Raw genomic sequence first — 16,173 nt, 5'->3', positions numbered from 1 at the left:
AAAAAAAAAAAAAAAAAAAGAAAGAAAGAAAGATACCTGACATCTCAGGCCTCTGTTCACCTACACACACACACACATAATGCACACATACACATGAAAGTATGAAGGTAACTGTTAATTGGTATAGCCATTCTGCAAGGCAGTTTGATAATGTGCATTAAAAGCCATAAATACTTGATTATTCTGTACTTCACAAAACTCATTTATAAATGTTCATTTGGTTTTTGAGACAAGGTCTTACTATGTAGCCTTGGTTTGGCCTGGAACTTGCTATGGAGACCAGGCTGGCATTGATTGAACTCATAGACTTCCACATCCCCTTGCCTCTCGTGTGTTGGGAATCTTAATAATCATGGGTATTTAAGAAAATTATTTCACAAAGTTGCTCATTACAGCCTATGTAAACAGGTAAACTGGAAAACAACCTAAGATAAGCATGGCAGACTGACGGAGGAGTGTGAGGCTCTTTACCTAAAATTCTAGAGTTGTTAAAATATATACTGGGGAGTCGAGTGGTGTGACTTGGTGGTAGAGTACTTCTCTATCACATACGGTGCCTTGAGTGTGATTCCCAGTACCACAACACATACATACATATATACAAACATGCATACATACACATACAAACATGCATACATACATACACATATACAAACATACATACATACAATCATACATATATACAAACTACATACAATTATACATAATACACATACATACATACATACATACATACATACATACATACATATGACAGCAGCAGTTTTTGAAATGCCCAAATGTTTCCACAAACACTGAGACACTATGACAGTAAAACTGAAACCTATGAACAGGTGTTAAAAATCTAAGTGCTACAGCACCTATGAAATTGCAAGCATGAGCTGTAAGACCTGTAAGGTATCAGAGCTGTGCAAGAGGAAACACAAGGAAGACTTGGAGACACTGACTGACCTAAAAACCCCAAAGCAGTTAAGTGACAACTCCTGCATGGAAACTGAGACAGGCAATCTGAGAAAGGCAGCTGAAGGGCTCCGGCACACTTCATGATGGGAGGGCACACCGGGACTGCAATGAGATCTGCAGCTCTGCAGGAGCCTGAGCCCTGTCAGTCCCAGCTCCTTTCTAGGACAGAGGCCCACGTTAAGAACTGGGATGAGAATCCAAACAGCACAGCAGAGACAAAGGGTGGGGTGGGAGGTGGGGTAGGTTCACAGGACCAGGGTCAGGAGAAAGACAACACCTCTTCATTAGAACCTCATGCGTTTGTTTATACGTCTGCCCTAAGTATGTATGCACTTAGTTCACATGTGAACTGAACCACTTTTCAGTTCACAGTTTAGAAAGGCATAAAAACAAGTAACAGACCTGGCTTTAAATCCCAGCATTCAGGAGCAGAGGCAGGTGGATCTCTGTGAATTTGAGGCCAGCCTGGTTGACACAGAGTTCCAGGACAACCACAACTACATAGAGGGACCTGTCTTAAAAACAAACACAGAAACAAACAAACAAACAAGACCAAAAGGACAGGTAAGCCAAGGTGATGGTGCACGTCTAGAGTCTCGGTATTCAGGAGGCTTGTAGTGCAAGCCTGACCTGGCTGCGAGAGTGGCCTCAAGAACAGCCTCAATTGCAGAACGGGACACTGTCTCAGAAGTAAAACAAACAAAAATGTACTGTAGTAAGGGAGTGTTTGATGACAGGGAAAACTATGAGGCGAGAGGTTCTAGATTAAATTTCCATACCTCCAACAACTACAACAACAACAACAAAATACCCAATGGATTTTGAGGTTAAATAAAAAAAGAAAGCCGGGCGGTGGTGGCGCACGCCTTTAGTCCCAGCACTCGGGAGGCAGGGGCAGGCGGATTTCTGAGTTTGAGGCCAGCCTGGTCTACAGAGTGAGTTCCAGGACAGCCAGGGCTATACAGAGAAACCCTGTCTCAAAAAACCAAAAATAAATAAATAAATAAAATAAAGAAGAAAAGAAGAAAAATACAATTAGATTCCATTAAACATAAAGGAAAATCAAAGCATTCGAGAAAAAAAAAGTAAAGATTTATTTATTTTAACTTTGTGTGCATAAGTGTTTTGCCTGCATGTACATCTGTGCGGTATGTGCGTGCCAGGGCCTGGGGAGGCCAGCAGAGAGGTGAGCCACCATGTGGACACTGCGAATGGAGTTCAGGTCTTCTGGAAGGGCAGCCAGTGCTCTTGGCCACTGAACCTTCTCTTTAGCTCCAACATTTAAAACACCCTTTTTGGCTTTATCTTACTATTGTGTATATGAGTGTTTTGCTGGCATGTGTGCCTGTGCACTGTGTGTCTACTGCCTGTTGGGGTTCCCCTGGGACCGGGCTTAATAGACGGTTGTGAGCCACCACGTAGGTGCTGGGTCCTCTGCAAGAACAAGTGCTCTTACACTCTGAACCATCTCTCCAGCCAGTCCCCTAACCCCCACCATGAAAAATTTAACAAAACGTTATTTAAGTTTTAAAAACCATGTTCAAATCATACTAAACTAAGTTGCAGAAGACATACCAATGAGCCAAATCCAAGGGTCCAAAAGTGTTCATTTCGGACTTCTAGCACCCCATCCAAGGTAGACACCTAAATAAACATAGAACAGTTTATCAGTTACCTGCATTAGACAGAACAGTGCAGTCCAGTCACATTACAGGCTTGCTGTCAGCCTAGAAATGATATGGCTAAGCCCTGACAAGGCAGGCACTGGCTATCAGACTTCTAAGATGAATCCTGTTTATTCAGTCCTGACCCAGGCTTCCCCATCCTCGGTCAGGAGCAGAAGCTCAGCGCTTTACGTTTTATGGTTTTGTTTTTGAACAAGGTAGACATATTTATGACAATCCCTTTGGTACCAGGTTTCTTTTTAAGGTGTGCATGGGAGTGCACTCGAGAACTGGTTGTATCTTTCCCTGGATCCTCCCATAACAAGCCTCTGTTTGAATGTAAGGCCACTGGATAAATTCCAGGGCCATGACGACAGTCACAACAAAGACATGCTCAGGACCAGGACTCAGCTTGAGACACACAGACAGCTGTGTTAGAAAAAGTAGCCTTTCGAATACTGACAACCAAGGACAGTGTCAACGCCCAAACCAATGATCTTTCTTCATTAGTGGGTGGACTTCTACCAAAAGAAAATAACCTACAAACTGAGAATCTGGGTAGATTAGCATGTAGACTTGGACCTTTGGCTTTAGTCAAACAATGAGAAAGATCATTTATTCAGTTAATATGATGTCTTCTGACCATTATCTTCTACATTTACTTCAAGTCAATTTGTCTTCTTAAGCTGAGCAGTTTCTTAAATTTTTCTATTTTTGTCCTTATGTTATAGCTTCTACTATTAGTATAACACACACAACCTCTCCTAGAAGAAAATTCTACAGTTGAATATATTATACATACCCACCCTTTTGTTTCTCTAACGTAATTATGAAAGATAACATATTTACTATTTCAACTTACCTCTCTAATCAGTTTGTCCAACTGACCGATAACATGAGGTGGTGTTGTCTAAAATAATAAAATAAAATAAAACATGAACAGCCTAGAGAGAAAGGAACTTTGCAATAATGGTTCTGATGTTCCCCCTAACACCCACAAATGGATGTCAAACCAGCCTTGGCTTTTGACAGACGAGAGGTCTCACTGGCCTAATTACATCACTGTAATGGCCCACACACATTTTGTTTGTTTTTGTTTTTGAGCATGCCAGGAGCCTGCCCTGGCCTTTAGAATGAACCGGAGGATGGTGGGTCTCAGCTTCAGACCAAGGTCAAAGACAGATGATCTCTGGCCTTGCAACTTGCTCTTACTATTTTGTGCTAATAAGTGCTGGTTTCTGACTATTCCGTGGCGGGATGCTGCTGGTTTCTGGTAATAAACTCCTGCTGGCAGCAACAGGGGATGAAGAAGGAAAAAAAAGGTTTAATTGCTAGGGTTCTTTTCTTTCTGGCTCAAGGACTTCTCTCTAGCCAGGAGAGAGGCTTGGAACTGGTGTACTCTTTAAAAACCAGACAGAAAAGAAAGAAAATAATTTACACAGATAATATGCACAGACAGACACACACACATACACTTTGGCCAGGCCCAACTACATGTTTCATTAATTCCACAAGTGTTCATGCATACTTACATACATACACGTATAGCTACACGTGTGTATATACATACATATAGACAAACAGACATACACATATATACATTTGGATGGACCGGGCAGAGCCCCCCAAGCCGCCACCTGATTTGTTCTGGCCTTTTTATACCTTCTTAGACAAAAGCTCTTTAGACAATTACCTCATAGATAGAATGTTACACAAAGGAGGAGTTATGGAAGGATGTTGATAGTAAGTTCAAAGCAGTGTTTCATTCTATAAGCTCATTTTAAGTCCAAAGAATCAGTTTCACATGGCCTGGCTTTATCATAGTGCACACCTGTGGCTTCATCCTTGGACCTGACCTAGAATGAATGTTTTTTCTTGATTACAAATTTATCCCAAGACAATTTCTCTTCTTTATATAATTATGAAGGGTCATCATATTCCTTTTTATGCAACCTTTGCTTACTATTCTAAGAGGAGGGGACACATTTTCTTCTGGATTCTAACTTTATTACATCTTTCTGGCAAAACAACTAAAACCATCTCCTTAAATTTTTTTCTCTAAAATTATTTGAATCAAATCAGGAATTCCATAAAGTCATTAATTCATCTAAATAGCATTAATTCATGAAAGTTCATATTCATGGTGATCTGCGTGAAATTTGCCCAATAGGGTGGGCTGATGTCCAGGAATTATTAGGCTATGTAATAGTGACAGGAAAGGCACATCAGCAGCAAGAAGCCATCTGGGATGAAGTCTCTAGGGACCTTGCATTCTTAGCGCTCACCCAAAGCAGGATATGTAAAACAGTGGGTGGGTCATCTCCAGAGAACTCACTTGTGTGCTTTTAGCTTTCCTAGGTGGTTTCTGTCAGGAACAAAAACACATTAAGGAGAAAACCATCGAGAGCGGGAGGGGCTCCCAGGGAGGAGTACGTCACACACACAGAGAAGCTGCTCGATTTCTCTAGAATCCAAAAAGACCAACGGATCCAACCAGCACAGGGCTGAGGGACGGACGGCTCAGCGGTTAAGCATGTGCTTACTGTGGTGGTGAGACACACCTTTAAGAGGAATTCTGTGACCTCGAGGCCAGCCTGATCCACACAGTGAATTCCAGGACAGCAAAGGCAATGATGAAAGCATGTCTCAAAAAAAAAAAAAACTGAAAGCCAACAACAAAAAAAGAATGCTTACTGCCTCTGTAGAGGGGCAGAGTTTGGTACCCAGCATCCACACAGAGACTCACAACTGTCTATACTTCCAGTTCCAGGATATCTGAGTTCTCTCCTGACACCTGACAACTCTCCCTGCACAAGGCACACATACAGACACTCAAGCACACACACATATGATAAAATAGCAGGCTGGGCAAGGGGGCTTACAGCTTTAATGCTAGCACCATTGTGGGAGAGAAGAGGCCAGCCTGGACTACACAGTGAAACACTGTCTCAAAAAGAAAAAAAGATAAATAAATGAATAAAGAAAGTGAAATAAAAAAATAAATAAAATGAAGTAAAAAAGAACCAACCAACAAATTAAACAAAAAGTATATAAGAAATAGAAAAGTAACATTTCATTTAGTGTATAGTACTACATAAGGACTATGTTGTCAGGCCGGGCGATGGTGGCACATGCCTTTAATCCCAGCACTTGGGAGGCAGAGGCAGGCAGGTTTCTGGGTTTGAGGCCAGCCTGGTCTACAGAGTGAGTTCCAGGACAGCCAAGGTTACACAGAGACAGAGAAACCCTGTGTCGAAAAACAAAACAAAACAATTACCTTGTCTTTATTACTAAGAGCAGGATGTACATGCACCTAGTTCTGGAAAACCTGTTTATATTACTTTAATACCCTTATTGTCACTACAATGATCAATGACAGGGGGAAAAAGCAATAGTAAACAGACCAGAGCATATTTACCCAAAGAAATGAAATATCCAAAAAAAAGTTACATAGCATTATTTCCACTTAAAACATGACTAGAACAAACAAATATAAATTTATGATTGCATGTAACAGGAACATATAAGAATATAAGCCTAAATTATCACAAGGCAATAAAATTCCAGCCCATTTCTGCTAAGTGAGTTCAGAGAATACTGTCTGACTTCACTGCTAAGGGCTCGCTTTATCTATCTGCTGGAAGACACTGCTGCATGCTGGGACGGAAACCCGGCTCACGTTAGACCAGCGTACTCAGTGACCACGACAGCCTCACCTGGAGGAGCACTTTCCCACTGTACACACTCATGGGGTACATGGTGCCAAACGTCATCAGGGCAATGGCGATGGCTGACGCAGTGTCCACGGCAAAGTAGTTACTGCAAGGAAGACAGTTCACAATCTTAAATGTCAACTTACAACTTAACACTCTGCCGACGAAAATTAATTATCAAAACCAGTTCTAGAAAACAGCAACAGCTGCTACTGTCAAGAGAGCACCTGGGGTGTGTGTGTGTGTGTGTGTGTGTGTGTGTGTGTGTGTGTGTGGAGGGGGTTGGGGCAGCGGGAACATCAGCACTCCAGAGTCAGCTTTTAGAACTCGTTCCTGTCAAGCTTTAGTGGGAAAATAATAATCAGATCAGTGTGAGGAGCTGTGATAAGACAGACGAGCCTTCCTCGACTCTTCCTGTACCTGACACCAGAAAGACTGCAGACGCAACGCAGAGACTTCAACTGACAACCTGACAGGAGACAACGCACTTTCTGTGTTTCCAGCCATTTGGCACCCAGTAATTCTTGCATGAAAAACTTCAGAAGTAGCCCGGTGGTGGCAGCACACACTTTTTTTTTTTTTTTTTTAAGATTTATTTATTATATGTAAGTACACTGTAGCTGTCTTCAGACACTCCAGAAGAGGGAGTCAGATCTCCTTATGGATGGTTGTGAGCCACCATGTGGTTGCTGGGATTTGAACTCCGGACCTTTGGAAGAGCAGTCGGGTGCTCTTACCCATCTGAGCCATCTCACCAGCCTGGCAGCACACACTTTTAACCCCAGCAGTCAGCAGGCAGAGGCAGGCAGATCTCTAAGTTCAAGGTCAGCCTGGTCTACAAAGTGAGTTCCAGGACAACCAGGGCTACACAGAGAAACCTTGTCTCAAAAAAAGCAAAACCAACAAATATTTCAATGTTTCCCAGGAATATGATCTGGTGACATTATAGCTGAAGGGCTCCATCACATCAATTCTGCAGCTCTCCTTACAAGCCAGACCACAGTGCTAACTGCTACAGACGAGTCTGGACACGTTTACTTCCCACTGTGCTTGGAAGAGAAACAGGAACAAGACACTGCATCTGCCACGCAAGGAAACCACAGCGAGGCACTCTCTGCACACTGGGCATGCCACACAGCAGTGAGAGTGGGGAGATCCAGGGTGAAAGGTCAATCTTGGCTAAGTGACATGTTCCAGGTTGCCCTGGGCTACCTGAGACCTCCTTCTGGAAACCTAGTAAAGTAATAGCAATGATCAAGCACAAGTCTCTAGAGGACATTACTGACAAACAGAGTGTAATGAAGCTACCAAGGAGTGGGCAAGTCAGAAAAGCTAGAGCTGGAAAGGTGACTCAGCAGCTGAAAGCCACTGCAGCTTTTCCAGAAGACCCGGGTTCCAGTCCTGGCACCCACATGGTGGCTCACAACTGTCTGCAACTGCATGCCCAGGACATCCAATGCCCTGTTCTGGCTTTCAAGGGCACTAGGCACATACATTGTGAACAGACATGCGTGCAGACAAAACATTCTTACGCATAAAAATTAAAAAAAAAAAAAAAAAAGAGTTGAGCTTTGAGCTGAGTGAATGGTGGGAGGAGGATACTGAAGACAGGGAAGCAGTAGGGGGTAAGGAGCTGAAATGCATGATGCACGAGCGGACCCCGGTCCAGACGGGTGATGCTGGTAAGGTCTGCAGAGGGCTGACTGCACAGGACCCCAAGCTAAACATCCTCAATGTTTTACAAGTGGATTTGAGACTCGGAAACCCTACTCCTACTGTTGATTTGGAGAGAGGATGGTGACAGAAGCAGTAGTGTGGAAAGGACCAGAGATGATGAGGAAGAGAACAGACCAGGAGACTATTTTGGTGACAGTGATGAAGACGATGGCTTTATCCAGGGCAGCAACATGGCAGAGGGGAGACAATACATGCTAAGAAAAGCCTGAGTATCCTCAGGATGAATCAGGTTTGACTTTGGTTTGGGGAAGACTGAGCACAGAGGAACATAGAGCAGGCACTAAGGAAAGCACCGGGGCCCCTGCAAACCCACATGCTACACAGCCAGTCTACCTTGCAGTAGACATCACCAAGATATAGAAGCAGAGACTAAGTGGGTACCCATATACTTCATCTCACAGTGACACTAGTCAGCAGCCAAAAGGTGGGATCAATCCAGATGTTCTCTGGCAGGTGAGTGGGTAAATAAGATGTGGGATTTAACCTCAAAAAGGAAGGAAACAGAGAAACATACAACACAGATGAACTGTGAACTTACTTAAGGTCACCAAACTATATGCTGTAAAATGGTTAAAATAAAAAGCAATGTAAAAAGTGTCAGGGCCAGGGAGATGACTTAGTGAGTTTGAACACTTGCCTCTCAAGCCTGATGACCTGAGTTGGATCACTACACTCATGTAATCGGCTGGATGTGGTGACCCACATCTGTACTGGGTCCTGGTATTCCCACAGGGAGATGGAGGCAGAGAAGGAGTATCTCTCACCAGGAGCCCAGGGCTAGCAAGCCTGGAGCATGCTGCATATGTGAGAGATCCTGTTTCTACAAGCTAGAAGGTGAACAAGCACGGTCTTCCCAGAGCTGTCCTGACTGCCACACACACAAATTAGTATTAATAAAGAAATGATGCACTGCCTTGGAATTCAACATAAATCTGGTTAGAAAGAAACATTTGGGAGTCTTCTCAGAGGCAGTAAATAAGAACACAATTGCCTGTGACTTTTCAGGAGAGATAGGTAAAAAAGAACAATAATAAAGATGAAGCCATTATACTACACATCACTGTTTAAAGGGTAAGTTAATCAAAGAATTCAGTTGTAAAATGCTGGTCTAAAAGCAGCTGTATAACATATATTTTAAAAAGCTTTAGTTTTCTTTCTTTTTAAGTTGCTTCTGGCCTCCCCTCCCTTCCCCTCTCCCACAAGAGCAGTTTCCATTGCCTTCTGCCTCACTCGTCCAGCCAGCAGCAGGAATTAGAAATTTTCTCATTTTCATTTTAAGTTGTGGTGAGAAATACTGAGGCCTAATTCCTCTAATTTTCAGGTGGAAACAGTTGAGGCTAAGACCTGACCTGGTTACATAAGTCATAAGCAAAACATGATAGAAGCCTGAACCCCACCCCCACCCCCAAACCATTTTGTCGATGCCCTTAAAGTCAGGTCCCAGGACTCAAAACACATCTGACAGCAATACAATATACTCACTTAATCTCAATCAGCATGTATGTTATACACAGAGCAAACGCCCCAGCAAGATCAATCAGAACAAACGGATTCATGCGGGGCAGGAAGATACTGCTGAGTCCTGGGATAAGGCCACACAAGCTGCGGAAGACCAAAAAGAGTTCATTAGTATCCCCATGACATCGGTGAAAGCATACTGCAGGTAAGGGGCACTGTACCCCTCCCTCAGAGAGCAAAGAGGACTCGGGGACAAAGCTTGGCCACTGTGCAGAATTCCTCTGGCATCAATGAAAAAGCCAAGAGAGACCGAGAACTGACCTGAGCAGCTCGTGCAGAGACTCCAGCTGCGGATCTAAGCCCCCATGGTGGAGATGCTTCTCAGGGACTCCCGTTAAATTACACAAGCCAACAAACTGCAGCGCATCTTACCTGCGGCTAAGGTCTGCCACGTGCTCCTGAAGCCAGCTCGTACTAGCAGCTGTAAGGAGAAAATACTTAAATTATCTATATAGAAAAATAAAACCATCACTGGAAACACGAATTCTTTCATTTTAAAAATAAGTTTGGCAGTGACCATGTAATATGGCAAAGGGCAAACCTTCTCAAATCTCCAGCTTTAACCTTTTTCATGACAAGGACTAAGTCTGAAGCAGTTTCACCTTTGATGCACAGCTGACTGGAAGGAGTGAGTACCTTACACATTACGGTGCTTTTAATGTCACATTTCAGGGATGCAAGATGCCTCTAAGTGGTGGAAGAAAAGGACTGACTCAAGTTGTTCTCTAACCTTTATGCCACGAAGTACAGCTCTCCTTGCAAATCTATATTCTTTTTTTGTTTTGGTTTTGGTTTTTTTGAGGCAGGGTTTTTCTGTGTAGCCCTGGCTGTCCTGGAACTCACTTTGTAGACCAGGCCGGCCTCAGAAATCCGCCTGCCTCTATCTCCCAAATGCTGGGATTAAAGGCGTGCACCATCACTGACACTCATTCTATAACAAGACCTTGTTGTAAAGAGATCGGCAAGCTCTCTATAAAACACTGGCAAGGCACTAACGAGACGCCAGTGATACCAGAACATCTACCTGCAAGTTCCAGCTCAGCCTGTGACCAGGAGAGTGGCCTTTGGCAAATGACTTAACCTTTAAATGCCTTGGGGTAAAATGAGGATAATAAAGTCTTTGCTTCAGTGACTATGGGGAGATGAGTAAAGACCTGTCACTCTGAACTTCTGACTGAAACAGAGAGTTTTGTCTTCCTGATACCTGTGGGACTGCTGGGATGCGAGTGAGCACCTCAGAAAGCTCTCTCCACTGTCTGCTGTGTTGCAGAGTCCAGAGGCCTACAGAGCATCATCCATCTGCGTCCTCTGTGTTGAGGCAGCTCTGCGTACCCACTCACGTGTCCCCATGTGTTAATAGCTAAATCCTTTGCCGGTTAATGAGATTGCAAACATTAAAGGCTCTGAAGAGCATCAGCAGTTTATACTGACAAAGTTGGAGAAACTGCCTAAAAGAGACGCCTTTCGTTTGTTTTGTTGGAGGCAGGGTCTCAGCAAACAGCCGTGGCTGGCCTGTGCCACTGTGTAGCACAAAGTGGCTTGGAACTACAATCCTCTTGCCTCAGCTTCTCATGTTGTGGGACTGTAAGCATGTGCCGCCATGCCTGGGTAAACCTGTAAGCATGTGCCACCATGCCTGGGTAGACCTGTAAGCATGTGCCGCCATGCCTGGGTAGACCTGTAAGCATGTGCCGCCATGCCTGGGTAGACCTGTAAGCATGTGCCGCCATGCCTGGGTAGACCTGTCGTTGTTCATATATCACCTAGTTCAAAGCCAGCACACTGGCTTTTATATATTCTTTTCAGTGTTTATTACTGAGATGATAGTCTGTACAATCTTCCACATAGATAGACTTCAGAAGCTAGCATAGAGGGTGGGGAGGGAGGCACGTCTTTAACCCCAGCACTCAGGAAGCAGAGGCAGGTCGATCTCTAAGCTCAAAACCAGCCTGGTCTACAGAGTGAGTTCCAAGAAAGTCAAGGCTAGGGCTGGAGAGATGGCTCAGTGAATAAGAGCACTGACTGCTCTTCCAAAGGTCCTGAGTTCAAATCCCAGCAACCACATAGTGGCTCACAACCATCTATAATGAGATCTGAGACCCTCTTCTGGGGTGTCTGAAGACAGCTTCAGTGTACTTACATATAATAAATAAATCTTTAAAAAAAAAAAAAAAGAAAAGAGAGTCAAGGCTACAAGGAGAAACCTTGTCTCAGAAAACAAGCAAACAAACAAACACTTGAGAACCTTTGGCCTAGCTTCCTTCTCTACTAAACATATTTCTCACAGATGTACAAGTTTATGAAAAAAGAAACCACCAGTTTTTATAAAAATGTTTTTAATTAACTGTAAACTAAAATGAGCAAATAAAAAACCATAACATACCTTCAGAGACGTAAGCAAAAGGCTTATTCCGAATAGAAAGCATCGTGAACAGGTTGAAAGAAAGGGCCACAAAAGTACCAACTAACAATCTTCCCCTAGAAAGAGCAAAACATCCCCTTCAATGTTTTCTTGATAATTCCAGTCTGTAATTTCATATGTGGAGAGAATGAGGGAAAGAAGGGAAGAGCGATCCACTTTAAGTCAGCCCAACAGAATCCAGCTTGTTTTCTAGTTACCTAGCTCATGTCTTGCCTGCTGCTGCTCCATTTTACACAGGTCTAGACAGGTCTCTTACCATCAACAGTGTTTTCTCATGAATCATTTTACTGCTGTGGATTTATACAAATGTTAATGGAAGTTGTGCCAACATACTGGATAAGTCAGATGAGCCTGAATTAACAGGCAAGGCCTGCGGAGTTGCTAAGCAGTGGGTGTTAAGTGCATTCTTTTCTAAAGGCAGCAAGGAGAGATTTGGGGTCAAATATAAAATGACAAACACTAGAGGGAGCTGATGAGTGTGCTGGCTTCTGAAGATACAAAATCCTTCCTGTGCCACTACAAAGCCCAGGGTCTGGGGACTGTCAAAGACGAGAGGGAGTCCCGGGATTTGCAGGTTCTCCTCCTGAGAGGCCAGTGATAAGATACAGGGCTGTACGCTCAACTCTGATGCTGAACAAAGTAATAATGGAGCAACTTGCCAGGCGTGGTGGCGCACGCCTTTAATCCCAGCATTTGGGAGGCAGAGGCAGGTGGATTTCTGATTTTGAGGCCAGCCTGGTCTACAAAGTGAGTTTCAGGACAGCCAGGGTTATACAGAGAAACCCTGTCTCGGATTAAAAAAAAAAAAAAAAAAAAAAACAACAACAACAGCAAAAAATAATGGAGCAACTAGAAATTGGGATCAAAATTAACAGAAAACCACCCCTGCCCCATAAAATCTTTGGCTGGGGATACGCGTCGGCAGTAGAATATTTCCCTAGCTTGCATGATGCCCTGAGGTTAGACAGATCCCAGAGCTATGAGAAATAAATAAATAACCCATCTTACGTGTGTATCTCGGGCTGCTCCAAAAAGCGTTCTGCACTAGAAGAAAGAAAAATACATCAAATTAGTTACATAAATCATAAAACTATAAACATGCATTACTTATAGTTATTATGAATATATAATTAATCTACCCTAAAGTTCTTAAAACTATTAGTGGTGATGAGGCCAGGAGACTAACAAGTTATTCTCAGTATGTAATGTCGACATTTCTCTACCAAGGCCCCCCACTGCCATTTCAATGGCCTGGTAAGGAAGTTTAAACACATGCCAGGCTGAGCCTCTTCCATTCAGATTCACCTATGACTGGAGTTAGTTTTACCAAAGGAAGAAATTATACTAGCAGAGCTTGAACACTGTCCACGGTAATCTGCATACTACTCAAACCACTATGTCTCCCTGGATTCTGTCCTATTTCCAAGTGTCACGGGTGAGATTGATCATGATACAGACAAAAATGTACCTTTCTTTTAGTATAAAGAGGGCTCCCAATTGTGCCAGGACAGTAGAAGCAAATACAGCCAGGACTTCTAGTCTTTCAAACCTGAAATCACATTATTAGTTAGGAATAAAATTCTTCAATTAATAAACCAGGCTTCCTAGAACATGCATACATTCCCTCACTCATTGTGGAACTCACGCCTGGCTAAGGGAAGGCTGGGGGGAGGCTGGTCTACATAGTGACCCTGTTTTAACTGTTCCTCACACCCCCAAAGTTTCCTGATTGAAGTACAATTCTTATTTAAAATTGCTTTCTTGGGCTGGAGAGATGGCTCAGCGGTTAAGAGCACTGACTGATCTTCCGAAGGTCCTGAGTTCAAATCACCGCAACCACATGATGGTTCACAACCATCTCATAATGAGATTGTATGCCCTCTTCTGGAGTGTCTGAAGACAGCTAGAGTGTACTTACATATAATAAATAAATAAGTCTTTTTAAAAATTGCTTTCTTGAATCTGGAACGAGTTCATGTTTTCTAACACATCATTAGAGTCTCCTCTAATATAAAATGTACAGCCTTCAACACAGTGACTTCTATAACTATATACAGAGGCTTCAAGGTTTTGTTAGCTCATTACTAAATCCAAAGTCTTACTACAGAAATTTATCTCCATCAACGCAAAATATGGAAATATATCATAGCACTTATAAAATTCACTTGTTAAAATCCTTCATACTTTCTATGACTAAACAGCATTTTTAAAATATTAAAAAAACTTACTGAAATCAACTTTTCTTAGTATATGTTCATAAAATATGAAACAAATGAACATGAATATTTTAACATAATTGCTGTTTTTATTATCTATCATTTCTAGACTCAGTTCTTAGAAATTTCTTTTTTTTAAATTTTATTTATCATTTATTTATTTATTTATTTATTTATTTATTTACTTACTATATGTAAGTACCCTGTAGCTATCTTCAGACACTCCAGAAGAGGGAGTCAGATCTCATTAAGGGTGGTTGTGAGCCACCATATGGTTGCTGGGATTTGAACTTCGGACCTTCAGAAGAGCAGTCAGGTGCTCTTACCCACTGAGCCTTCTCACCAGTCCCAGAAATTTCTATTTACTTATTTTTTAGTTTTTCAAGACAGTGTTTCTCTGCATGCGGCCCTGGCTGTCCTGGAACTGTCTCTGTAGACCAGGCTGGCCTCCAAGGATTAAAGGTGTGTGCCACTACTGCCCAGCTAGAAGACATTTCTTATATATATTCTCTACTTAATAACCACGTCACTAAGCAGGTGGCATTTATTTTATTTTTATTTTCCAGAAATACTACAGCCAGCCTTCTTATCATTATTATTTTAATAGCAGTCATTTAGCAGAAAATAAAATAATCTGAACTTACCCAAACGAATAGGCAGGGCTAGGTTTCCTCATCATTACCCAGTAGCTTATTAAACATGTTATTAAACTAAAAAAAAAAACAAACTGCATTAGAAAGTAGAGCCAGAAATACATGCAGAGACTAATAAAGTAGTTTTTAAAATAAGGGTTTCTTGCACTAAAGGCCAGCCTATAGGCAAATCCTATGGAGGCACCTTCGCAACTGAGAGGTCCTTTTTGCAAATGATTCTAGCTCGTGTCAGCTGACATACAGCCAGTCAGGAGGAGCTGATGTGGCCCTGTGTCCCTGTGCTACTTGAGCAGTATCATGGGTCAATGACTATCAACCGGATAACATAAGACAGGTGTTACATGACTAACAGACAAGTCTACAGTGTGTGTAAACTGGACAACGTGTCGACTCACGCTCCGGGCTGTCCACCGAGTCAGGACAGTGCCAGCGTTCATTACCCTGCGCAGGAAGGCATGCGACTTAAAACTTAGGAATAAAATTGTTTATTTCTGGAATCCTTGCCCTTGATTTTCAGACTGCAGTTGGTGAAACCACGGATAACAGAGACTGCTACAGCAAACACTATAATGAGCTTGTCAAGGACAAATAAATTCGGGAGGATTGACTTTGTGTGATGTACTTTCTTTTCTTATTACTAATGTGTACGGACATGTGTACGCCAGCACAGATGACCAAGGAGGCCAGAGGCTGCCAACGCTGCTGAAGCTGGCGTTAAAACCCCAGTGTAAATCACCTAACATGGTGCTGGAACCCAACTGGGTCCTCTGAAGAGGAGTGCTGGGCCTCAGCTACCAAGCCAGCGCTCTCGCTCCTTCTGTGTGACTTTCAGTATATGACACCACTTACTTTCACCCTTCAGAGTCATTCTGCAGCGTCCGTCAGTGTGTGTGCATCCCCAGGACGTGCCTGGATAGTCATCCGCCTTTCTGCTGTTAGACCAGTGGCTCTTGCCACTTGTGTTGTCTAGTTCTATGATTTTTCTTTCTTTTTTGTTTTTTCAAGACAGGGTTTCTCTGTGTAGCCCTGGCTGTCCTGGAACTCACTCTGTAGACCAGGCTGGCCTGGAACTTAGAGCTCCTCCTGACTCTTGACTCCTGACCTCTGGGATTAAAGGCTTTTATAGGATAAATTTACTTATTTCTTTTTTTTTTTTTTCCACCTTTGGTAACTTTATTTTTTTTTTTTAATATTTTTATTACATATTTTCCTCGATTACGTTTCCAATGCTATCCCAAAAGTCCCCCATAGCGCCCCCCCACTTCCCTATCCACCCATTCCCATTCT

The 16,173-nt window shown here is 42.8% G+C and overlaps 1 protein-coding gene across 1 annotated transcript in view; it reads right to left on the bottom strand.

The window, feature by feature from the left end:
- Slc30a6 (solute carrier family 30 member 6) overlaps positions 1 to 16,173 on the bottom strand; it is a 29,577-nt gene that overhangs the window by 2,697 nt on the left and 10,707 nt on the right. The window contains exons 4-12 of the mRNA XM_029471657.1: positions 14,878 to 14,997; positions 13,486 to 13,566; positions 13,026 to 13,061; positions 11,979 to 12,073; positions 9,968 to 10,016; positions 9,560 to 9,679; positions 6,344 to 6,446; positions 3,490 to 3,537; positions 2,539 to 2,607 (exon numbers count right to left, since the gene is read on the bottom strand). Coding sequence (XP_029327517.1) covers positions 2,539 to 2,607; positions 3,490 to 3,537; positions 6,344 to 6,446; positions 9,560 to 9,679; positions 9,968 to 10,016; positions 11,979 to 12,073; positions 13,026 to 13,061; positions 13,486 to 13,566; positions 14,878 to 14,997 — 721 coding nt within the window. The remainder of the gene's footprint in view (positions 1 to 2,538; positions 2,608 to 3,489; positions 3,538 to 6,343; positions 6,447 to 9,559; positions 9,680 to 9,967; positions 10,017 to 11,978; positions 12,074 to 13,025; positions 13,062 to 13,485; positions 13,567 to 14,877; positions 14,998 to 16,173) is intronic.

The sequence above is a fragment of the Mus caroli genome, chromosome 17, assembly GCF_900094665.2.
Source record: "Mus caroli chromosome 17, CAROLI_EIJ_v1.1, whole genome shotgun sequence".
NCBI classification, from domain to species: Eukaryota; Metazoa; Chordata; class Mammalia; order Rodentia; family Muridae; genus Mus; species Mus caroli.
This window is presented reverse-complemented; position numbering and strand designations above follow the sequence as displayed.